At 38.3% G+C, this 25,873-nt stretch overlaps 1 protein-coding gene across 4 annotated transcripts in view; it reads left to right on the top strand.

Annotated features, from left to right (window-relative positions):
- CAPRIN1 (cell cycle associated protein 1) overlaps positions 1-20,988 on the top strand; it is a 36,083-nt gene extending 15,095 nt beyond the window's left edge. Inside the window, exons 6-18 of one of the 4 annotated variants that reach the window (XM_075712056.1) lie at positions 1,382-1,519; positions 2,833-2,885; positions 2,972-3,058; positions 8,118-8,273; positions 9,126-9,234; positions 9,733-9,794; positions 11,967-12,077; positions 12,630-12,779; positions 12,983-13,133; positions 15,725-15,919; positions 17,151-17,251; positions 18,131-18,194; positions 19,717-20,988. In XM_075712056.1, the coding sequence (XP_075568171.1) occupies positions 1,382-1,519; positions 2,833-2,885; positions 2,972-3,058; positions 8,118-8,273; positions 9,126-9,234; positions 9,733-9,794; positions 11,967-12,077; positions 12,630-12,779; positions 12,983-13,133; positions 15,725-15,919; positions 17,151-17,251; positions 18,131-18,194; positions 19,717-19,781 (1,442 nt within the window). In that variant the 3' untranslated portion in view covers positions 19,782-20,988. Of the gene's footprint in view, positions 1-1,381; positions 1,520-2,832; positions 2,886-2,971; positions 3,059-8,117; positions 8,274-9,125; positions 9,235-9,732; positions 9,795-11,966; positions 12,078-12,629; positions 12,780-12,982; positions 13,134-15,724; positions 15,920-17,150; positions 17,252-18,130; positions 18,195-18,975; positions 19,323-19,716 lie in introns of those variants that run through there. The other 3 variants (XM_075712058.1, XM_075712057.1, XM_075712060.1) reach the window with 3 other exon arrangements.
- Positions 20,989-25,873: the final 4,885 nt, after the last annotated feature.

Raw genomic sequence — 25,873 nt, 5'->3', positions numbered from 1 at the left:
GGAAAGTTTTAGGGAAGAGTATCCTTTTTTGTAGGTAAAATGGCTAACAATTTTCCCCCCTTTTTTTAAAAAAAAAATCAGTTACCCTATTATATTGGAATAATAACGAGCTGGTTGAAGAGTTTTTTCTGTTCTATTCATAGAAAGTGGAATGATGGTGTTGCAATTGTTATCTAACCTGCTTTACTGAGGAATGACACACGGAGGATTGTAAGATATTTTGGCCTTAATGGTAGTAAGATTTTCCTTGTTTGTGGCAGAATAGGAAACTTCAAATTGTTTCTATTGTTGAAATGAAATTTTGTGAGGAGGTACCAGGTTAGTATTTTTTTAATGAATATTTGTTCTGCAAGAACTCAAGTCTGAAATGGTTGGGATGTTAGATCTTTTTGAGAGCCCAAAGATAATACCACTTTTTTTTTTTTTTAAAGAAGTGGAAGAAGGAGAAGGTACGGGGATAGTTTTCAGGAGAGAGCTAATGTATGCTCCTTGGAGACCTAGTCATTCTCTTACTGGATGAAGTTGGGCTAGTTATTGTATCTGGATCTCAGGATGAGCCTGTAGTGATGTCCTTGGCAGGCATTGCTGGTTTGCTTTGTCTTATAATAGGGATGAATGTTAATGTATTTCTGTGCTCTTCTGTGTGTATGTATTGAGTCATACACTGATCATCACTTGCCAAACGTGCATTGTGTATCTTCCATTTTGAGTCTGGTTTGGTTTTTGTTGGCCTAGGCAGTAATGCTGCCTTGCCAGTGTGGCTGATCTGTTTTGGGTTAAGATGCCACAGCATTCGTCTGAGGCACTGAATGCAAGCTTGTGCTTGTTCCGCTTGCAAAAAGGCTGTTCTGAGCCACTTCACCTCAGGGGAAGAACCTTCGTGAAGGTGGTACCTGTGTAAATGTGTTTGTACTGACAGCTGTTTTGTAAGAAATTGACTTAGAGTAAGGTTGTTTTTTAATTAGGAAATTACAAATAAATCGGTTACAGTTGAAATGTCATTGAATTCCTAAAACTTTCTAGACTGAAAACTAAGCAACCAGACGTTTTTGAAATCACAGGAATAAAAGTACAGTAATTAAATTCATAAATCTTACCTCACTTAGAAGCGTTCACAAATCTTCTGAAGAGTATTATATACTCTTTAAGATGCTTCTTGCCCTTCAGATTTTTCTGAATGAAGTTGATTATTTATTGATTTATTTAATATGACCTAGTAAGGCAGAAGTAATTCTGTAACAGTAGTGTCCGTGGACTAGCTTGGGGAAGCATCATCTTCCCGGCAAAAGGTTAATAAAATTTATGTGGGATCTTCAATAAGGAAGGAAAGGATGATTAGGATTGAGTTACTGTTAATCTTTAACTTCTTCCATTTTCCTAGATAAAGCGCTAAAGGAGATTGTTGAACGTATTCTTCAAACTAGTTACTTTGATAGCACCCATAACCATCAGAACGGATTATGTGAGGAAGAAGAGGCAGCACCTGCACCTGCAGTAGAAGACACTGTAGCAGAAGCTGGTAAGAATATGAAGATCCCTTGTGACTAGCATATTCGTTTATGTTGTACTGGCTCATCAATTTGGATGCATCAGAATGATTAAATTGGAAATGCAGTTTTAAGCACAAAAAGTGCTTGTCTCTGAATTCTTCAGGTGTACTAGTGTTTTGAATAGAAATGTCATTTCTTTATAACCAGGTATACATCTAGCCAGGCAGCATATAGGGGCAGTCAGCCATTCATTCAGCCCTGCTCTGAGCCATGAGGAAAGAAAAGCAGAGCTGTGTTCCACAAGAGAGTTCTGTGAGGCTGACTCTTGCCAGCTACTTCTTTGGAGGGACCGTAATCCTTTCTAATGATCACATCGTAAATGTCTTCCGTCATGTGCAGGGAAAGGCTTACTGTTCCAACTGTGGAGTGTCAGCTGAACGGAGGAACAGTGTCACTTAGTAGTACTTGGTTTTGAACACGCTTTTGGCATTTGTCTGTCCAATATGTCATTTGCTGAAATAAGAACCCAGGCTAACAATGAAATTATTTAGAAGCCGGTTTATGCCAACATCTCTTTCCTACTTTGTTTTCCTGTAGAACTTCTCATTATGATTTCTAAACAAAATTTTGATTGTCTGTAGTGTTAAAGTGATCAAAGATTAAAGTTCTGGTTGTCTGAGGCTTTCCCATTTTTTAGTGGTTCCCACCAATTTAATCTTTTGTTAGAAGGGAGGAATTTTTGAAGTAAAGAGTATGCTTACATACTTAAGAAATGTGAGAATATGGTACCAAACTTAAAAAAAAAATTCATGACCTTTTGTTCCTTTTGAATATGTTGTGGAGAAAATTGAAGTTTGGGGTAACTGAACATAACTCTCCATAGCAAGAATTTAATGTGATTTTTGTTTTTCTTTTTTAATTCAAAACTCTGAGAATCTTTGTTACTGCTTAATTCTCTGTTAATGTCCTGTTGTTTTTATTCAGAGACACTAGTTTCTTCTTTATCCACCTTGTACCATTAATTATCTGCTGTGTTCAGAAACAAACCTAATGTTACAAGTTAGCAATAGTGAGGCTCTCATTTCAGATCTAATCACAATCCCATCCCCTTGAAGATGTCTGACAAGGCAACTCCTTCCTTAATGTATAGCAAGCTTCTAATATTAGGCATTAATGTCACTCAGGAGTAAATGTGTGTCTATTCATTCTTAAACCTAGCTGTACTTCCTGTGTAGTAATAGTCTATAACACTTCTTTGAAGTAAATGATTTTGATAAATGACGACTGCAAAAATACATCGCGCTTCAAAATTCCACATATAAACGGTGTATTTTTCTTGCAGAACCTGATCCAGCAGAAGAATTTACTGAACCAACTGAAGTTGAATCAACTGAGGTATTATTCACTGGAAAGATTGGAATTTTGTATAGCTTTAATGCCACTTACTTTTACTTTCATACCCTTTCTTATTTTTATTTTAGTATGTAAACAGACAATTCATGGCAGAGACTCAGTTCAGCAGTAGTGAGAAGGAACAGGTAGATGAGTGGACAGTTGAAACGGTTGAGGTAAGATCTTGTGTACTGCAGGTAAAATTCCCTGTTTCCGCTGACTCACAATTCATGATAGGTTTTAGTATTGCACCCCTTCTCCCCCGATATATATAAAAATACTTTTATTTAAGTAGGCTTGGACTCACTACTCATTCTTCAACTACATATTTAGCTCAGGAGTACCTAAAATAAAAACTACGCAGTCTGGCTAAGTTTGTGGAGAACTTGCTTTTGTTCAGTAGTGGCTTGCTTGGGAAAATGGGCCTTAAAAGTCTTAGGCTTAGAAAGACTTAAGATTTTTTTTGAAGACTTTTTTAAGATAACTTTGCTGCAAATGTAGAACTTAAGTTAATGTACACAGCTGCTGACAGCATGGCATAGTTGTGCGTTTCAGTGAGCAGTTCGATGGAGAGGGAGCTGAAAATTAGTATCTCAACTAATACCTACTCCAGATTGCATACGCACGTAAATTGGTGTTATAATATGCTTGTGTGTACACCTCTGCTTTCAGCAACTATAGTTCTTCAAGTATTTAACTTGTTACTACTTTGCAGTTGAGTGATTGTTCACTTGTGACGCTTGTGGTGCATTGCTGTTGGGATCCATTCCCAGTTTAGTAATTTAGGCTCTAGACTTAGCTACATGTACGAGTCCATTTTATTACAGTAGAATTTGTGTTCTTCACGTAACGGAAAGGACAAGTCACATGGAGTCACTCAAATATTTGGTATGTTGGAACTTGAGTTGTATCCATCTCTTAGGAACAGGTATGAGCAGCATCTTTCAGGTGCTGGACACTTAATTTTTGATTCACCTTAGCCTTCTGCAGCAGCGAATTACAGATGGTTAATTTTTTTAGATTCTTTTCCTTGTTGTCTTTGGGCTCTTTTAAGTGTAGGAGTGGAGTAAGTGTTCATCATCTCTTCAAGTAGTGAAAAAGAGAGCAGCCATTTTGATCTGATTATGTAATCTGCCCGATTTTATATTCAGTCTGGTTGAAATTCCTAACTTAGTGTTGAAGACCACTAAGAGATTTAATAATACTTAGGATGGTCATGAGGCTTCCAGGACGAACTAGACAACTTTGCCATGTATGTGAATGATTTTGGCAGTATCTTGTCATAGTATTCTATTCCCTTACTTAAAAATCCTAAAATATCACTGCTATTGAATGTGATTTAAGAAATGTCTTAAAAAAAACCCCAAAGAAACCCTCCAAAAGCACGCATTAAAGTCATGCTTGATTGGGGTATTCTAACAAGACACAGTATTTTAAAGTTAATGCTTGATTGGCTTTAGTCTATCTTGAATTATACCCAAATTACATCTGTGTTTCTGCCAAGTGTCCAGAGTAGCTTGGAGGTTCAGTTCTCTGTAGTTCTAAATATAAGTGGTATGGATGAAGACATTAGAGTACAGGAAGTGTCTTTATGATTGAAACCTGTTGTGCTTCCCTCTGCTCTTAAACTGTAAGACTGTGTATTGCACAGTTGAAAATTCATATGATTCCTCATGGGAATAGTAATAATAAGCAGTAATTGTACTAGTATGGTAATCAGGTTGTAGTTTTGTATCAGACTGATTCCAGAAACTCCTGATCTTCCACACGTTTACTAGTCAGCTAAATCTGGATTATATCAGCTTTGTTTTCATAGAACAATACAAAGAATATATACTTCAGTTCTCTTTTCTGTCCCAATTTCTCAGACTATGTACAAATGAGCAATTTAGAAAAATCTAAAGTTGAAGACTGCTTCTTCATAACTAAGAACCCTATTTGCTCAGATTTAACAGAAAAAGGTGAAATTGAGAATAACTATCCTTGAAATGACTCTTGCTGTTCTTGCTGGCACCAAAATCCCATTCCTCATGGGAATGCAACTGAACTGTCCTTAGAGAAGATGACGGTACACATTGTATAGAGCCTTTGTGCTCTTCAGCTCAAGGTGGTTGTGGCATTAGTATAGTAAGAGCTGTGAATGATAGCTGTTAATTTTGGAAGCTGATAGTATTCTGAAAGAACATTTGTGCACAAGATTTCCATCAGTGTTTATGAAAAGGAAGGCTATAACAAACTCATCTCTTCTTCAATAACCCTCAAGTAGATGTGATACATTCAAGATTTCTGTGGTATGGTACGATTATAGTTTGAGAAGTGATGGTATCTCACAATGACATTTCTCTATGGGCCTTCCATAAGTTTTAAGCTGAAGAATTTGCTTGTGAATTCTCAAAGTGTTATTTGCATTTGGATTATATGGTGGTTTAATTTTGGTGAATGTCATTTATTGGTAATACTGAGGGTTTTGTTTGTGGGGTTTTTTTATTGTTGCTGTGTTGGTTTCTGGGGGGTTGTTGTTGGGGTTTGATTGATTTGATTTTGCTTTTAACTACTTCCTTTGTAATAAGGACTTGAATCTGCTTGTACACAAAGTTCTCGGTGTCTTAGATTATAGAACTTTGGTTGAACAGATGTGTGTGTGTTTTGTGTAGAATTGGAAACTGTTCTGTGACTGCCAGAATACAAGTTCATTCTGATGGGTTTGTGGTCTCATTAAACTTCTGGTTTTACCCTTCCTTCCTTTCTTTCTTCCTCCTTCTTTGCCCCTTGGCCTTCTCTACCCTGTCATTCTCTTCTGATTGTGTCTGGGCAGCTCTGCCTGCTGAGAAGGTCAAGGTGCAGGGTGTGAGGAGGCAGGGTGTCAGGACGTGAGCATGCAGTTTGGCGAGTCAAATAGTATTCTGCAGAGAGGTTCAGCTCTCCTAAAAGAAAAGTTTCACCTTGCTGCTGTGCCCCCAGGGTGAATGGGGATATATATGGTTGGGTAATAATATGATTTTTGAATAATGATCCTTATATTTGAGTAGTCTTGGTACCTTTTTCACACTGCAGACTGTTAGAAAGCTGTTAACTTTAGAACCGTAGCCTGTCCATTGGCAACTTAATATGCAAAACTTGAAATATTTTTAGTAGGTTCATCCTACTATGTTTATAATAGCTCAGAGTACCTGGTAGTGATAATAAGACTAGACCCTAAACAGTTCCTTTTGACATTAAAAGAAGTTTGAAAAAGACTGTAAAATATTAAACACCATCTGAAGTTAGTACTGTACTCTTTGTGAAAAAGGAAAAAGTTTGATAAAATTTTGTCCCTGTTCTGTGTTCTTGATTATTCCATCAGCTTGTTTTTTTCTTGAAGATACTGAATTGTTGTGAATGACTTGGACTTTGTAAGTTGAGTGATAGTACTCAAATAATTGAGAACATTTTTGATAGTAATTATGTAAGAGATGAGTAGCTGCTGGTTTTACCTCTAAAGTTTCACCGAGTCACCTGGCTTGCTTTTTTCTTCACTTGCATTTGAAAGCTTTGTAATGTGAGAGAGGTCTGTGTATGTGCTCTAAGTAACAATTTTAAACACACACATCCCCCCCCCTTTTTTTCACTTACAGGGCTTAATTCTTAATTTGGAAACAGTCTGTAATTTGAAGTTTGGGGACTCTGTAATGCAGCAGAGCAGTTTTGCTTGTTTCCCAGTGTGGACAGCCTTAGGGTATACTTCCTTGGGAAATGTCATGTTGCTTCTCTTTGGTTGGCTAATAGTGGAGACTTGGATCTGCAGGGAATCTTGAAGAGGAACGTAGGCTGTTGTTGTTTTTTAGTTTTGTTTAGAGTTGGGGTTTTTTGGGTTTTCTTAGATTTTGTCTTATAGATGGCTAGGGATTTGGTCAAGGAAAGAGTCACGAGTTTGTGAGGCAGTTGCATGTGCAGAGTGTCACATACAAACTGTAAATCTGAGCAAACAGTAGGCATACTGGAAGGTGCTGTAGGCTTCTTTGAGAAGTCGGGAAAAAAAATTACAGGCTTTGAGGGTGGATAGAGGGAGTTCAAGTTTAAAGCTCGGACCTGTGATTATAGAACTGGTCTAAAATAGGACTGTTTTGTCACTTGTCATGACTGCTGTACAAAAATCTGTCTTCTGCAGTTCTAATAAGAAACCAACTATTTTACATAAATATTTTGAACTTCCAGGTGCCTGTATGCTAATTTTTATCCTGTGCAGCTGTAAGTTTAAGGCTTACCTGTTTATCTGGAAGATAATGAAAAGCTCATGGGATTAGAGGAGTGATAGACAAGTTATTAACAATTGTCTTTTTAAAGGACAGTTGTTGACATGGATGCAAATTGAAAGTGGCAATTCTGTATTATGGGAGTTGCCTAAAAAGCAAAACTGGTTAGGAATGTGAATGTGCTACTTTGTGCAGCTCAACTGTCCTTGTAGCTCTCTGTTTTCAAGCTGTTTGATGATGGTTGCTCTTAGATGCTCGTATGCAGCTTTCCTGGTTGCTCTGCTGGTTTTGATATGGTGGTATTTGGGAGCATGTTGCCCTTTGTCGTACCTTTGTTTATGTGCACTGTATTGGAATATGCCTAGTAAATCTGAGCTTTCTTGCCCACTGTAAGCTGTGCTTCTGCTTCTGGTGTCCCCCCACGGTGCTGTCTTGCAATCTTCCCATTGCCGCAACGCTACCTGCTGTTCTCTGAGACCGCAAATGAGCTAGCTAGGATAACACTTGAGAACTTGGGTCTAGACATGGCTATGAAAATTTAAAATTTTGATGTCTTTAAGACCAAAAAATTCCTACTCCACTTATATTTACCAAAATGGTATGAGAAAAGAATTGTTGTCCATGTGTGCGTATTTCTGAAACTTATTTTCCCTTTAAATTTCCAAATGTTGATAAATTGCTGTTTCAAATCCTGCTCTAAAAAAAATTCCCCGTAATACTGAACAAATTTTTTGTTAGCGTTGTTCTGAATGGGGAGTAGAGTAGATAGAAAGCAAATAGAGCACAGTCTCTAAACTTTCTCATCCTGTGAAGCGCTCAGATCAGTAGCTGGCCACCAGTATTGGCATGACTGTAAAGGATGTAGTATTTTTCTTCAAGAACACTACAGTAATTATGACCATAATGAATTAGGCAATAGCCATAAATTTCAAGAACTACTGAGTCACTTCTGTGCAGCGTTATCTTAAGCTGAAATTTCAGTCGGTTGCTTGTTTCTTATTAGGTTGTAAATTCGCTGCAGCAACAGACACAAGCTACATCTCCTCCAGTTCCTGAACCTCACACGCTCACTACTGTGGCTCAAGCAGATCCTCTTGTTAGAAGACAGCGAGTACAAGACCTTATGGCGCAGATGCAGGGCCCATACAACTTCATGCAGGTACGATGAACCCACTGTGGTACTGTGAAGCTGGAACCAAAGAAACAGAATAGCACTGGCTCTTAGTCATGGTTTAAAGAGTCTGATGCAGTTTATTTGAAAAATACAGCGGTCTTGCAAACTGTATAGTGCTGTATGGCAAGATCTCATCCAAAGTCTGCAAATCTGTATTGCTGTCAAGGTACAATTAGAATGTTTTTTTTTTTTTAGCTTTTCAGTCCTTGTTTGTACTAAATCTACAGAGAAAGCAGAAAGTTGTGCATCACTGGGTCCCATAGTGTATTCTGCTTAAGTGAGACCAGCTGTAAAGTATCGCTTCTATAAGCTAGTTGTAAATTTTGTGTTACAAAAAACTTCTACAACACATGAAGAGAATACTTTCTGGGTTACTTCTTGAAGGCTCTCCTTTAACCTCTAAAGCTAGAACAACTAGAAATGCATTGGGGGATAATGGAATACATCAGAAGAAGCCCCTCCTCCTCCTCCTCCACAAAGAAAAGAGTAAACACCTTGGTAACAAATGAGGCATATGCTTCTTATGTTCCTTTTCTTGTTTCTTCCTACAAAGTGCTAATTTAGGATAAAGAACAAAGAGTAGATCATGGCCTATTCTGTCTGGTTATTAAAATCTCCCTCCAGCTAACTTATACGTGGACTGAATTTTTATTGTGATAAATACATTTTAGAATTTTTATTATTTTAATTGAAAAGGTATGGTAAAACCAGCAATTGTGTAACTGTGGACTAAGCTTCTTTTATTGCGACCTGGTCATTTCTGTATTCTGAATGTTAATATTTTTAAAACACAGTAAAATGGATTTGATCTTATTATTTTTATTTATTTTTTCCCAGGACTCTATGCTGGAGTTTGAGAACCAAACACTTGATCCTGCCATTGTATCTGCGCAGCCCATGAATCCAGCACAGAATTTGGACATGCCACAAATGGTTTGCCCTCCAGGTTTGTAATGGTAAATCCTAAACATAAATATTGGGGAAGCCTGCAAGTCATCTATTAGAAATGCTTCGGTTACTGCTACATAGTAAAGGGGTCATCACAAGTAATAATACAGTACTGTTAAAATGTGTTTTTCTCAGAAATGTGATGGTACTTTTGACACATACTATTTGTAGACTTCCAGTTCTCACTTGCTTCTAGATTTTGGTTGGAAGTGTGGACCATTTTAAACTTTTTAAAATGGACAAAATATACTTTTGTTTAGCCTTTCAGAAATTGCTGGATTATTCTGGACAACTAGAAAAAACGTATTTGTTTTTTCCCCCAAAAAAAATTTGCATGGAAGTGGTAACTGATATTTTGAGTATAGCTTTGCCATGCCAAAGGCACAATCATCTTTACGATGATGAGCTCTCAAATAACTGAATTGGGTAAGATGGTAATGTTATTCTGTAAAAGGTTTGATTGTACTATGTAGTAATTGGAATTATTTTACTTCAGTTCATGCTGAGTCAAGACTTGCCCAGCCTAATCAAGTTCCTGTGCAACCAGAAGCTACACAGGTAACATGTTTAGTAAATTGTATTTTGGATTTTAAACTGATTTTAGTCTTGATTGATGTTATAATAGGATTTAATTCCTAACTATATGAGAAACACAAAAAGCTGAAGTTCTGATTTTGGGAAATCGGTTATCTCCGTTATCTCTTCAGCATTGTCGCTTATAAGCATTACTATATACAGTTTCTATGCTATGCAGACATTGCGTATTTTCTGTAATGGAGCCTTATCAGGCATTACCGTGTTTAGAAAACTGTTGGGTTCAAGGTTGGAAGTATGAGTTTATTGAGGAGATTGCATTTAGAATTGGAGGCCTCAACCTGAAGGGCACGAGCAGGGAAGCAGTTGCAGTTTGTACTGCTCACTCTAATGGCCCGATGTGGCCTTCTCAGCAGTTGCCAGTTCTTTCAATCTGCGGAGCTCACCTCAGTCTTCAAATTAGGTGTGTGGATGTGATTTTCATTTCACAAATTGACTTCCACGTGCCTGTGTGTTAGGCTGCCATCACTTAAAAATCTGTGTCCCATGCGGCAGTGGTGAATTTTAAGTGTTTTTTTTCATGACTGGGAGGAAGGGCTTTGTTTGGAATGCTTCTCTGTGTAGTCCTACTCCAGTATAGCAGTTTAACTTGACGTTTCTCTGTGCATTCTGTTCAAGGTGGACTAATAATTTGACATGTCAGTCTTTGCTTAGTAGTGTTCTCTTTCATGTTAAGCTGTGTGTAGTAGTATTTTTGATTTAGATAGAAGCAATTTGTCCTTTATTTGCTTATTTGTGACAGAAATGCCAAAACCAAAATAAAAAGGCAGTCTATCTTTCAAGTGGGCATTGGACCACAAATAGATTTAATGGATAAACTATATAGTTTGTGGTGGTGTTTTTGACTTGTTCTGTTAAGGATGAGTCCCAGTTGCTTGCTTGGATAATATTTTAATAACTGGAGTTGTAGAGCAGTCAGAATGAGTTTCAGCGCTGTTTTCAGTTGAGCTTTCCTGAAATTCCTGTTTAAGTAGGATCTCTTAAATGTGCTTCTGCAATATATAAATGATGTATTCACCTTTTCATTAAGATGTGTCAGTTTCTTACTGAATTGTCTAGTGATTAAAGAACTTCCTGATTTTGTTTTAAGCATGTGTGGCATCTCTGAAGGACTCTGCTGGTTGCAAGTAATGAATCTGATCCCTGTAGGTGTTTGAAAACCAAAAGAAAAGTCTGGATAGATTGTGTATCTTGGAGTGATGGTAGTATAAATTGCTTGCTTTATCTTGTCCAGATTAGGTCTGCAAGTTTTAAGTCAGTCATTTTTATAGAAACAGGAATATGGATTTTTTTTTTCTTGAGTTTCCTCTGTACATACCTGCTGAAGTGCTAGTACTCTCAGCAGTTTTGTTGTTTTGTAGGTGTAGAATAATTTTTTTTATCAGAGAGTTCTCTCTGCAGTAGCTTTTATTTTACTGTTAAATGATGTCTGCGACTTACTTCAAGGTATTTTTTTTTCTTCTTTTCCTTACCTCAACCAGTGCTGCCAATGATTCCCTCCAGGATCTCACAAGCAGTAGCTAAACTTAGCTCTTTCCTTTTGAATGTTCAACAAGGTGATATGAACACACCATTATCACACCCACCAGTCATTATCAGTTGCCTCTTAAAGTCCCCAGTAGCCTTAAATGCAAAGTCCTCTGCTTTGCTGGCCAGAGTTTTCACTGGACTCTGTGCAGGGGAGCAGAGGCTGTAAAATGAGCAAATTCAGTCCATTGGAAACCAGCACTTCTCTTTCTGTGTGAGCTTGGAGGTGTCTCATTTAAACTTCTGTATATTTCTCTCTCTCTGTGTCTCTCTTTCCCCAGCTTTATTGTGATGGTAGCTGGGGTTGCATAAGGAAATGAGAAGGGTATTCTTCAGTAAAAGCAAATACATGTCCAGCTGATTCAAAAATACCCACAGAATACAATCTGGTTTGGGGTGGGTGGTGTGACATGTTAGTGTGTATGTCAGGATGAGGTGGTTAAACCTCTACTTGTTAAAAAGTACTTAATTTTTAATGGTTATAAAGATTTGCTGGAATACGTACTTCTACTAGAGAGTGCCATTCATTCCAGAGTTCTCTGATACTTTTTATAAAACTGTGTGTGAGCATCAGCTGACTTTTGGGGGCTTTGGGGTTTATTTTGTCAGGTTCCCTTGGTTTCCTCTACAAGTGAGGGTTATACAGCCTCCCAACCCATGTATCAGCCTTCTCACACAACAGAGCAACGGCCACAGAAAGAATCAATTGACCAGATTCAGGCAAGTCAGATTTCACAGGGGTGGGAAGGACGCTGCTTGCAGGTGTGATCAAATGTTAGTCAATGTTTCTTTGTAAATCAAGTTTTGTAATTTTTAGTTACCTATTGATAGGGCTACTTCAGTTCCATCAAATTTCAAAACTTTGAGCCTGTCTGTGACCAGGAAGTCCTTCACAGAAAGACTTTTAACTTAATAGATTGTCTGTTTAGTTAGAAGTAACATGCCAACATCAGCATATGAGCATCAGTGTTGTTGGCTTAGGAAATGTGATTTATTTTTTTACATTGGCTAGCAGTTAGCCCAGAAACTTGTTCATTTCCCCCTGTAGTTTTTTCTAGTTGTGTTTCAAGTTAATGAGGGAGAAGACTGCTAGGTTTTCCCTCTCCCATTTTGCTGTCGTGAATGAGGCTGTTCAGCTGAAGTAGAAAATACTCATTTGTTGAGGTGAACCTGAGGAGTTGGCACTTCCTTTTTTCCCAAAGTGAAATTTTTAAGTTACATTTTTTGGTATTATTCAAAAGCTGCTAAAATGTTGTTTGTTTTAATTATTAGGCTTCAATGTCTCTGAATGCAGACCAGACCCCATCATCATCATCACTTCCCACTGCATCCCAGCCGCAGGTGTTCCAGGCTGGATCTAGCAAACCTTTGCATAGCAGCGGAATCAATGTTAATGCAGCTCCATTCCAATCCATGCAAACAGTAAGTAGTAAATTAATGTTGAATCCCTTTATTTTGGTAGTCATTCCCTTGTGTTGTTATACAAACACTGGAATCAGTCATGTAATCACATAAAATAGTCTTTGGTTATTCACATTTCTCAGACTTGCATACCTCTTGACATGAGGCAATGAGGAATTGTAAAAAATCAATTGGACGAGAGAGCTATTTTTCTAACATTATAGGTATTCAACATGAATGCACCTGTTCCTCCTGTTAATGAGCCAGAAACCCTTAAGCAGCAAAATCAGTACCAGGCCAGTTACAACCAGAGTTTCTCCAATCAGCCTCACCAAGTAGAACAATCAGATCTTCAGCAAGAACAACTCCAGACAGGTAAACTTATTTTAGCAAAAACTAAAATGGCAATAGCTTGAGTAGCGCAGATGATGAGGCTGTGAAGTCCTAGATGATGTAGCAAAGCATGTCACATGTTCTCAAATGTTCCTAATCCTGCAAAGCTTTCCCCTGAACAATACCTGGGTATTGTTACTCTGTCTTGGTTTGAATATCCAGCAGGGGTGAAATTCAGTATATGTATCTCCAGTTGTTAAGAGAATTTTGCCACTTGATTCAGTTTTGTATGGGTTTAAAAAACATGAACAGGATTCAGGATTATTCTAAAGATGAAAGCAGTATAGTGGAGTACTTGCTCTGCTGATGTTAAGGTTGGATGGTCCTTAAATTTGCTTGAAAAAAGAGGTGGTACTATTTGAGATGACATTTTGAAAAGGAAATAGTAAGCTAGAATTGAGAGCAAATTTGGACTGCTTCTCACAGATGGTTCATAAATAAGGTTCATAAAGATCTAGAACCTTTTGCTAGAATCAGTTAGACATGGTTTGAATATAGCAGGCAAAATGCTTTCCAAGTTAGCAACTTCAAAAAACTTAACAAATGGTAAAATTAAGTCTACGTACAAAGCTATTCTTCTCCCAGCACTCTCCTCGCTTTCCACTGAGATAAAATTTGCAGATGCAGAGAGGGATTTTGAGTGAAGGACACAGGACAGAGATGACAAAGGTGAAGTACTAACAACTACTGGAGATGGAGTAAGGAAAAAGAGCCTGATCCTTTTTCTCTATAACTGATTATGATCTTGAATTTTGTCTTTCTTGCAAGCTGGGATACTGGGGTGGGTAGGTGAGAAGAAGGAGAAGCAAGTTTTTGTTGTCTGTCTATGGTTTTTGAGCCATATAGCACACAAGGCAGAAAGACAATCTGGGGAATGCTGTGTTGAAGGTGGGCCATGCAATGTTAAATGCTTAACTTAACAGCTAAGTAAATGTAACTTGATACACAGAAAATACAGTGGCCTTAGAACAAAACCTCCACACTAATTAAACACTCAAAATGATGACCTCTTCATGCATTGCACGAGAAACGATGGGAAGTTGAGGAGAAGGGAGGATCTGTGCAAAAGTTCCATAGCGCTCTGTGGCTGAGTGAAGGAGACATAAAGTTGTGCTCCCTGATGGATGATAGAGAAATCTTCCATTCCTGCATACAAGAGGGGCTTTATCACTTAGAAATTTTCTTTGAGATCTTGCTCTAGCATCGGGTATCGGGCTAAATTTTACAGCTGTTTTGCTCTTACTTACAGAATTCCATCTGTAAGTCCAGTTTCAACAAAGCTGGTGAAGGGTCTAGAGAGCAAGTCTTATGAGGAGTGGCTGAGGGAACTGGGGTTGTTTAGCCTAGAGAAGAGGAGGCTGAGGGGAGACCTTACCGCTCTCTACAACTACCTGAAAGGAGGGTGTGGTGAGGTGGGTGTTGGTCTCTTCTCCCAAGTAGTTAGCAATAGGACAAGAGGAAATGGCCTCAAGTTGTGTCAGGGGAGGTTTAGATTGGCTATTAGGAGAAATTTCTTCATGGAAAGAATAGTCAAGCATTGGAAGAGGCTGCCCAGAGAGGTGGTGGAGTCCCCATCCCTGGAGAAGTTCAAAAAACAGGCAGACGTGGCACTTTGGGCCATGGATTTAGTGGGCATGGTGGTGTCGGGTTGATGGTTGGGCTGATGATCTTAGAGGTCCTTTCCAACCTTAGTGATTCCTAGTTTTACTTTCATTAAAAAACAATCCAACCACCAAGCCAGGAAACAGGAAATTAATTATTACCCTACTCTTAATTGGTTTAGTGGTGGACTTTGTAGTGTTAGGTTAATGGTTGGACTGGATGATCTTAAAGGTCTTTTCCAACCTAATCGATTCTGTGATTCTATCTTTTATTACACTGAGCCTATAGCCCTCAGGTTGCTTTTGTAATCCACTTCATTCCTGATGATTCCTGTGAAGTGGAGATGTGGCATACCTTACTTCAAAGATCATAGATGTAGTCTTGCTTCAAAGATGCAGATGGTCTCAAGCTATTGATGCTGCTCCTGTCTTTTGATTTACATGTCCTGTATAAAGAAAGGATCCCCCAGCCTGTACAGTCGAAATGGCAGCTGTGTTAAAATGTTCCCATCAATCTCACCTTAGCACAGCTACACCTAATGAGAGAATTTAGTGAAAGCAGAGATTTCTCAGTGGCACTCTGCCAGTGCAGAGAGGAGGAGGTTACAGAAGTGGGCTAACTTCGTCATACTGTTTTTTCCAGAGTGTGTGTTGCTGATTTTTAAAGGGTTTGAAATAGCACAGAAAAATGGTACCTGCATTAGGAATACCTGTTGCTAAACTTAACACTAGAGACTTCTGATGCTGACTTAAGTCAACTCTGTCATTTCTGGGTTTTAATATTGTGGGATATCTGACTAGGAAACTTGATACTTAATTCTGCAGATTATTTTTCTTTGAATGGGTGAGTATTTACGGATGTATTCAATGGTATCTCAAAGCTTTGAATGTTGAGTTTGAAGAGAGTATGTGTGGGAACATAAATAAACACAGACTTTTATACTTCATTTTTTTTCCTCGCTTCCAATATAGTGGTTGGTACTTACCATGGTTCCCCGGACCAGACTCATCAAGTGGCGGGTAACCACCAGCAACCTCCCCAACAAAATACTGGATTTCCACGTAACAGTCAGCCTTACTATAACAGTCGAGGAGTGTCTCGTGGTGGATCGCGTGGGGCTCGTGGCTTAATGAATGGTTACAGGGGACCGGCAAATGGATTTAGAGGTGAACAGCTTTATTAAACTCTCCATTTGACTTTTACTTCTTTCTGGAAACACCATGTCAAGATACCAAGTATTAAACTGACCTACTGTTGTTTTTATACTGTAGTAGTATCTCTGTTAAGATATTTAAACTTGTAGAAAAATGCCGTTTGCTTTAGCTAACTTAAACAACTGAAATTTTAGGTGGTTGGTTAGGCTGCCTACTAGGATGTAAACGAAGAAGCTTTTTTTTCCTGTTCTGTGCTGAAGGCTTATTGTTAGTGTGATTAGGCATCTACGGAAAGTATAAGCAAACAGGGAAACACCATTTCACAACGATTTCACAACCATCAAGTGAGGAATTCAGATGCCAATTGGTATTTCAAAAATGTTTTTTATTTCCAGTTATGGTAGAAGCAGTGTATTTTTATTAAAGAGTTCCGTGTTTCATCATATTGAGAACAGGCTGGATAATGTAGAAATACAAGAACAAAAAAGGCCAACAGTCATTACTCTGAGGGAGTTAACAGGAGCAGAGGAATGATACTGCAGTTCCGGATAAATGAGAGAACTGTCGTGATTCCTGGAGATTATTTACGTGGCTGTCGATGTTACGAAGATGCGTATGTTAGAATGGGGCAGAGAGACGGTTTCCTTGTCAGGTCTTTCGGGATTAGACTGATGGATACAGTCCTGTGTTCTTTTGCCATGTTCTCCCCTTCTCAATGTGGTTGAAGAGTAGAGGAGAAACCTGTATAATAAAAATACAACGGATAGTAGTAGGGAATGCAGTGGTCACTTCTTCTCTGCTTAAAATTGATCTGGATTCCAAGTGTTTGACCCTTGGGACTGGAGCCATCCTTGGACATGGTTCCCAGCGCTCAGGAGAGTCTTGGCTCAGGAGGAACTTCTTGCGTGAGTTGGCTGTTGGGGCCTTGCACGTCACAGCTGTTACATGTAGATCCTAGTATTATGTTTAGCTCTGGATTGAATGTTATGGAAATCAGACTTCAAATTACTAGAAAAATGCATTGAATTGCTATCTCTTCCCAGTTCTTACTAGGTCTTCATTCTTGTTTCTTGTAATAGTATTAGCACTGATGTTGCAAATATCTGCTTGACTTGCAGGTAAATAGTACTTACTAAAGGGGGTGTTTTTCCTCAGGTTTAGGTAAAACACTATTACTGCTTTCATTATTATGGTAGCATAAGAGTATCATTTCCAAGTGAAAGACTTGTACCCTGTTCCTTAGGAGGATATGATGGCTACCGTCCTTCCTTTTCCAACACTCCGAACAGTGGTTACACGCAGCCTCAATTTAATGCTCCTCGGGATTATTCAAACTACCAGCGGGTAAGCTACCATTATGCTGTGACAGTCTAGAAGTAGAAGAGAAAAGTACCTGTCAATGAAACACATCTATTAGTGAAAACTTCTCTGAGGACTTTTTTTATTGCTAATGAAGACAAAAAATTCAGGTATTTAGAAATAGCAGAATATTAGATGGCTGGTTATAATTGAGAAACGTGTTCTGTTTGGCTGATTGATTTCTAAAGGAATTAGTAACTAGAGCACGGTTGAGTGACTTATAAAGAACTCCTTCTTGAATATAATTATTTTCACAGCTTTGTCATAAACTTAAAGAAGAACTTAAATCCCTTGAAATTAACTTCAGATTTGTTGGGATTGCCTGTCTTCTGCAATGCTGATATGTTACTCTGAAATCTGCCTAGAATTTCATTGTTCTGAAGGAAGTATGCTCAGTTTGCTCAAAGCTTAGACTGACTGGAAAAATGTCTAACTCTGCATATCCCCAAACAAGTATTTATAAGCAAATGAGATGACAGATTTTGATCCTGCTGTTAGAATGTGGCTTCATTTGTTGATGGGTCCTTCAGCAAATTCATCTGTTTGACCGCTGTATAGTTTGAAAAATTTGAATGCTAAAAGCATCTATTTACATTTCTTATTTATATTGAACAACATATCCTGTAACTGGAGAGAGAATTTGTCATTGTATGTTTTATTATACCTGCTAGATATTAGTAGAAGTAAGAATTTCTTTTTCTAAGATTAATTTAAACTAATAAAATGCTATATGTTGAAGTCGCAGGTGTTTGTCATTGCATATTGTTTTAAAAGCTCCTTATTTTCTTGGCAATTAATAGCTTCCTGAAATGTAACAAAATGCCCAGGTTTTATGTTGTAACTTTTTTCATTTCTTTGCTTCAGGACGGATATCAACAGAATTTCAAACGTGGCTCTGGACAAAGTGGACCTCGGGGAGCTCCTAGAGGTAATTCCTGAGTAGTGAATAATTGATTTGGGCTGAATGTGAGTTTTTGGTCCAACTTGTGGAGTTTTGGATTTAAAAAGCAGCCTCGCTCCTTACTCAGCAGGTCACAGTCAAAGAATAAGCTTACTTTCCTCTGACCTCATAGTGGACCCTGCTTTTGAACAGGGCTTGGCCTTGGAGAACCTCTTGAGGGACCCTCCTGACTTGAATTATACTGTGAGCCTTTGAACTTGTGGTGGAAGTTTAGCTGGCTGTTGAATGAGGAGTTCTTTGAAAAGAAGTTAAAACAGCAATTGCTTTTGACACTTTCAGATGTAGCAGAACTATTTAATTGCCTTAGGAAAGTGTCTTTTTGTTTTCTGTGAGGTTTGTCATGACTTAAGATCTGCTTGCTAGGTGTGTTAGTACTTTGCAAGTAAGACTTGCTTACAGAGCAGACATCAGGCTTGAGCTGGCTGTCAGCCTTCAGAATTTTACATTACTCTGTTGCACTAAAAGATGTCCTACTGCATGTGTTGTGGAGGTCTCTCTTGATCTAAGGATATGAGACTTCCCTCCATGCTCATCCGTTCCCTGACCCTATAGAATTGTTGCTTTTAGCTTGTGTGTTGTCCCGTAGCTTTGTGTGAGTGTTTGCCACGTGTTCGTCTGAGAAAACAAAACAAAAACCCCCACATATATAATGAGGCTGTAGCTGAACTTCCAGATTTTATTTTCAACACTATTTCCACAGTTTTTTAGTAGAGTTTTGGTGATGAGACTGTCTTCTGTCTCGATGCAGACATTTCCATGAGAATCTTGAGTTATCACCAGAGCGCCTTGTCAGCGAGGACAGCTCGAGGCTGTACGTTGCACTGTCTGTGAAACCACAGTTCTGTGTGGTAGTTCGGTTTTGAAGAGTCCTGTCCTGACTGCCTTGGTACTGAAACCCCGTAGTGTGGAACTGTGGCCTGAAGTTCAACCTAGTATTAGGCTCTGGTGGAACTGGGAGTGTATTTTAGGAAGCACAACTACAATGAAGAAAAGTCTTGAGGTTTGTTGTCAGGAATATGCAGGCAAACATGAGAGGGATTCCCCAAGTAATCTACAATTCTCATATACTGAGAGCGTGAGCTGCAGGCAGTCTTTTTCTTAAGAAAGAAAAGAATGGAAATTAAAACATCCGTTATCTCACAGTACTTATCTTTAAAATACATTACTGCAAGTTATTCCTTACGTTACTGCAAAGCTTAAATTTAGTCTTACGGTTCATATCTTTGTGACTTGATATTTTTTCTTTTTTGTTTTTTACTTGAAGTGATTACAACTTTGTAGTTCTGGGAAAAAAAAGCATTGAGAAAGCAGAAAATTGTAAAGGCGTGTTACATGCTGTTGAGTTTCGAGTTGAAGGAGCTTTTAGAACCTTATATAGTCCAGATACACACCTGGGAATTCTTACCCATTTTAGACCAGAGTCTTTAGGAATTTTTTAAAATAACCTGACTTCACGCATAATTCAAGTGCCTTTTTGTATGTTTTCTAGGTCGTGGAGGGCCCCCAAGACCAAACAGAGGGATGCCTCAAATGAATGCTCAGCAAGTGAATTAAACAAATTCACAGGATTACATTAAACGCCAAAAACACACTGGCCAGTGTACTATACATATTACCAGAAGAGTTATCATCTATTTGTTCTCCCTTACAGGAAGTTTGTTGTAAAGGGACTATTTTCATTACCCATAATGACAGGACTACAGTTGCCAGCTTTATATTACCTGGATATGGAAAGGAACGAAACAACGTTTACTCTGCATGTTTTGTCCTAAGCATCATCTTGAGCCTTGCACATGAGATTCAGATTCCTCACCCTTGCTAAGAGTAAAGCAAAAAAGGCAATTTTCAGGGTGATCCAATCTCCATGGTTAACTGAAGTGGCAGGAAAAAGCAAAGACTCACTTTCTGACATATAAAAGCGATATAACAAATTTGGATAAAATCTGCAAATTTGTAAAGATTTACTGTGGTGGCAGTCGACAAAACTTAATGTTCCCATGAAAGGATGGAAAAGGTGAAGTGTGGCTTGGTAGAGCAACTACATTTCAGCTTTTTCTTACTAAATTGAAGCACTGAACAGTTAAAGATGTGTAGCGATGCATATTTCCCTAAATAGACAAATAGGCTTATAGCCAGTTTTTGACAAAGAAGCAGCACCCTTAGCTACAGCACTCCTCATCACCAGGGCCCTGTTTACTGTGGCTAAGGATTTCAGATCGCTTGCGTAACTGCTAATGTAATTGTGTAATTTTTTTTTTTTTTTTAAAAAGAAGGAAAAAAAAAAAAGCTTTGATTTGGCACTTCAACAAAATTTGGCAACAAATGTGAGATATAATCTGGATGGCCACTGTATATTTGATGTGAAGTATTTAGATATCTCTTTGAAACACTTTTAAGATTCTTTGATAGCAATGACTTTTGTAAGGATTGGTATTCTCTATCATTCCTTATGACTTGCACATTGTCTGTCACTAATACTTGACCTTGCTGTATTATCACCTAAATAACTGATGCCGGTACTGATGGAATTCTCTAATGGATAATCATAACACTTTTGGTCACATGTCCTTTTGTCTTTCCTGCAGCCTTGAAGGTTTTAAGAAATCTCAAATGCCCGCTGCTGCTGCCCTTTTAATTGCTATCTTTTGAAAAGCACCAGTATGTGTTTGAATTGATTTCCCCTTTTAAGGGAAATGACAGCCAGCAGTAACAGTTCTAATGGTATAAGCAAGACAAATAAAACATGTTTATAAAAATTGTATCCTGGAACACTGGTTTTCAACGACTGAAACAAATTTAATGTAATGGGGTGACACATTTCATAAGGTTGTTTTGTTTGTTTCCCCTCGCCCTCCCCTGGCTGGTAGATTCTCTTTTTTCCTGAATAGATGCAAACCCTCCTCCTGTTTATCTAATTTTATTCTAATAGCTGTGACTTCTTCTGGGAAACTTTTCTTTTTACGGACTTTTCCTTTTCATCAAGGCAGCAATGTATAAAAGAAATGGCATAAGACTAGGAGCTGGAAAAGAGCAAGTCTTATTCAAGTTTTACTGCATACTTGTGGTATAATCTTTGGAAAATCACTTGTGCCTACCTTTTGCGCACATGCACTCTCTCTGCAGTGGGGAGAATATATTGATAGCTGCCTCCATAGAGGTGTTGGTAGTTCTGTTGCATTCTATAGCACGTGCAAGAAGAAAAGTGCTATATATGTTAAGTATTGCTCATCAAGTAATTCCTACCTGTGGAAAGGTGAAATTGAGGAACAGCTACATGTTGTTTAACTGTTATATACAAAACTGAAGGTTGTTTTCACTCAGAGGGTCATTTCTACTTTGTATCACAACTGAACTTTCTGAACTTGTAGTCAGATATTTTGACTTCATTGTGAAATAATCTGAAACTCCATACAAACAGGTGATAATATCACTTTTCCATGTTCTGTGTGAAGAGCACAAATCAGAAGTGTTTTTACTGAGAGAAGTGATAAGCTTGTGAAGAAGATATTACACACCAGGCATCTTGAAACAATGCTGATGGCTAGAAGCAGCAGTTTTAGTCAAGGCTTAGAAACATTCCGTACCAGTATAACAATATAAAGTGCAGTCCGGTGAGAAGTTGCTGTTCTGTGTCTTTTTTTAGGAAGCTATTACTGAGGTAATAGTCCCAACTGTTTTTTAACTGGAAAAAATAAAAAGACAAACCTTTTAATGTTGAACTGGTGTAGGAACACAGTGAATTCTTTTTTTTTTACTGATCTTATTTTATTTTTTCGTGCATCGGCTTTTTAAGTGGTTGGTAGAACACAAGCTGTTCAGCTTTTTCCATTGCACACCAAATGCTTCTTAAATAGCTAATTGTAGTTCGACAGTAAACTTGCAGCATACTGAATTAAAGACCGCTAAATGGATCAGAACATTCCACTTAAGGCTTTTGACTTTTTTTTTTTAACTTTATTAATAAAACATTGGGTAGTTGAGAGGCCTCTTAATTGAGATACAACGTTGTAAGCCTTTTCATGTATGAAAATGGTCTTTAGAGTAGCTGCTGTACTGTATGCTGATAGAGGGAGATGCGTTATAACAACCGTCAGTCAAGTACGTAAGATGTGTTTAATCTGGGAATTTGCACTGACTCTTTTACTCTCAATACATGTGTCTAATAAACAGTATACTGGACAATTGGCTTGAGTCCCAGTATGGCACATAGATCCACTAACGGGTTTTTCTGGCCTGTTCAGGGGAGCTTTTAAGTATCTTCACTCCATAACTTTGCTCTAGATCTGAGTTACGTCCAGATCGCAAGCACTCCTAGATAGGTCTTTTGAAAGAGATGGTATTTTAAACAAAGACCATTATAAGAAGTGATCATCTTGAGACGAAACGGTGGCAGTCGAGGGCTGGTTCTGTTGCAGAGCCCTTTCTGGATGCCAGGGGGTGAGCTGCGTTTGGTCTGGGTAGGTGCTGCTTTAGGATCGCTCGGGCCTGATGCCTGTGGTTGGAAAGTGCGAGTGAGCATAACAATAGTGCTACTTCTGAGCCTGTATGTAGACACATCAGTTGCACTCTTTGGTGGTTTTACTTGATTCAGCTGTTAAATCAGTCTTTTGGGGAGCATAACGGACTAGTTATGGCTGCCTTGCGTATACAGCTACTAGGGGATAGAGATTTTTATCTAATTATCTAATACTGCTAGGCTGTGATAACGTACAGTGGTATGTGTTTGAGAACAAACTTCTAGCTTCAGCATCTTCCTTCCTCTTAGCTGTAATACAAGGATTCTTGAGTAACTGATACATCACTCGAGTGTCCAGATGTTTCTACCTAATGTTACTGTGTCCGGGAAACTTGGATCCTTCCTAGACATCTTACAGCTTAAATATTTAACTCGGAAATCATCAGCTATTGTCTCATACCTAAGGTCAATGTTGTCCTACATTTTCCTTCTATGTTCTCCCTGTGTATACAGGCTGTCTTTTTAAGAACAGTTCACCAATAAAATGTCCGGATTTTGCTGTGGAGGGAGTTCTAGACTTCGCTTAACCCCTCTTTTCTTTCCAAGGTACTGTCTTTTGTGTATAGCAATCTCTAAAGCATAACATCATTCAGAGTAGTTGGAAGAGTAATGTTGACTTCTTGTTAACAGCCAGTTAACGTGTTCTGCTGGGACTTCATAACTCTCGGAGAACTTTGTGACCTTAAAAATGTGTCTTCTCAAAAGGTCTTGCCGACCTTACTTTTTAGGCAGGCAGATTCTTTGGTTGGGTTATAGGTTACCTTCATATGTGTCTTTGGAGAATGGATCGAGCTTCCTTCTTTCCCCCAAGTGGCATTTGAGTAACTACTTTGGAGAGAGAAAAATTACTGAAAAGGCCTTAACCCTAGACAAATACTGAAAAGGTGATAAATGCTACAGAACAGTGGTTAAACTTCATGTTTAACCCCAAATAGGGCAAAACCTTTGTGGTCCAGCAGAATAAGATAGAAAACCAATTGGTCAGAAAAATCTTGATCTTCCTTTTTTTTTTTTTTTTTTTTTTCCTCCTCTCCTTTGAAGCTCTGGCATTGCCTAAGTCAAGTCGTTGACTTTTCTTACCTCTTCTTTGCAAGAACCATTCATTATAAATGCACATCTGCGATACAAGCGTTTGGGCTCGGTGGACAAAATTGTGCTGTGTTCTTCAGTTTTCTCCCATCGCTGGTCTCCTGTGGATACAAAGGGACATGAGAACACTGCTCATTAACCAGCCCCATTAATGAGGCTGCCAGTCACATCTTGAAAAATAAAGATCATCCCTCTTGCTCATGCGAAACTGTTCTTGATTAAAGTGTCTGCAAGGTATCTAAACAGATACTTGAGGATAGAAATCAATAGCTGGAGTTGAGGTTTGTGACTATATGAAGTAGACTATATTTTAGTCTTCAAATCTATGCACCTGTTTTTGCGGTATTCCAGCTGCATTGGATATGGATGGGACTAGATAGAAAGGTTTTTAATCGCTTGAGCTGGTGCCAAATAAGTTCTACAGGTGGGGTGCGTAGGTGCTCTTCACCACTGATAGACCGAAAAATCAGCGCCTCGTCTGAAGGGCAAGCAGGAAATGATCCCAAACAATAAAACTTTCCTTTTGAACTTAGAAGATTATTTACTTATTTAAATCTGGGCTTAAATATAGTTATGATTATTGTCTGGAACTTTACTGGGAACTCAAACATTGCAAAATTGTGTAGTTCTAATTCTGGTTTTCTCTACCTGACAATATCTGTTAAAATTTCTTTGACTGTTCTGTCACAACATCGGCTTCTGAGCGTTTGGTCTTGTACTAATCTTGGCTGTCTTAGTCAGTGGCAGAACTTAACAGAAGGAACTTTGATTGAACTTTGGCAAAACTTTTTTGGCAAAACTTTTTTTTTTTTTTTTTGGCATTTAACTTCAGATTAGCATAACCTGATAGTCACGAAGACGGCTGATTGCTTAAACTGTAATGTGTTTCTGTCTGGCCAGTTTGATTTCCGAGGGAGGGAGATGGGGAAAGTCCTTCAGACTTCCTGGTTTCCAGCTACTGCTTGCTTTTACACCCAAGCATTTTCCATCCCAGTCAGTACATCCTCCAGGAGGAAAGGTTCCATGCTTTTGAGAACCACTGCGCCTGGCTGCTTAGGATTTGATGTTGCATTCAAATCATGTAACATTAAAAGGAAAGAAGGCATCTACGCTGTAGTAGACTGTTAAAGAAACTTAATGTCTCTTCCTCTATGTGAAAGCAAGTCCTTGACCCTCATACACGTCTAAGAAAACTTAAAAGCAGCATCTTGGATTTCTGCCCCTGTTCCTACAGGGTTTCGGAAACGGGATTGTGGAATTTTTGGTGTGGTATGGCAGAGTCTGTGATGAGAAACTGATTTTCTAAATGGTTTATTGAAGGGAAGAGGTGCTATTCTGTTAACCACTTTCTTAGTTTTATTTTTAATATAATGCATTTAAAATCAGTTATGGCTCTGTAGATCTAGCCTTAATGGAGGGAAGGAAATTCCACATCCTAAAGCCAGTTTGAGCGGCACTTAAGAGAACCATATTAGGAAAACTTCAGCCTAACTTGACATTTTGTTCTGAATTAAACTTATCTGTGTTAGCTCTTGCTGCAGTTATTAACCCATTAATTTTAAAAGCTAGGTTCTGTTCCCCCCCCCCCCCTTCTAATGTTCATAAAATAATCAGATGGGTGTAACTAGCTCAGTTCCAACTATGGTGGCCAATTTCTCCTTTCTCTAAAATGTGCTGAAATACCCAATAGTGGATCAAGAGTACACCTGAAATTTTGCTATCAAGATAAATTTTAGTAATTATTCATTAGACTTTTATTAAATGAAAATGTATTTCCTTTTTTGAAGCTATACCATTTTAGAATAAATTTTAGTAATGCATCTACCATATAAAATAAGTCTTCAGAATTATGTTTTAGTTAATTGTCAGGTTTAAATTTTCTGATGGCCTTAAACATACCTGTATATATGTCTCTGCAGTTCTTTAACTCAACGTTTAAAACAAATTGGTCCATGGCTTATGTAAACACTTGAAAAATAAATCTATTTAAATGTTTTATGTCCTTCCCTTCTAAGCAAATATTTCACACCTATACCTTAAG

The sequence above is a fragment of the Pelecanus crispus genome, chromosome 6, assembly GCF_030463565.1.
Source record: "Pelecanus crispus isolate bPelCri1 chromosome 6, bPelCri1.pri, whole genome shotgun sequence".
Taxonomy (NCBI): Eukaryota; Metazoa; Chordata; class Aves; order Pelecaniformes; family Pelecanidae; genus Pelecanus; species Pelecanus crispus.
This window is presented reverse-complemented; position numbering and strand designations above follow the sequence as displayed.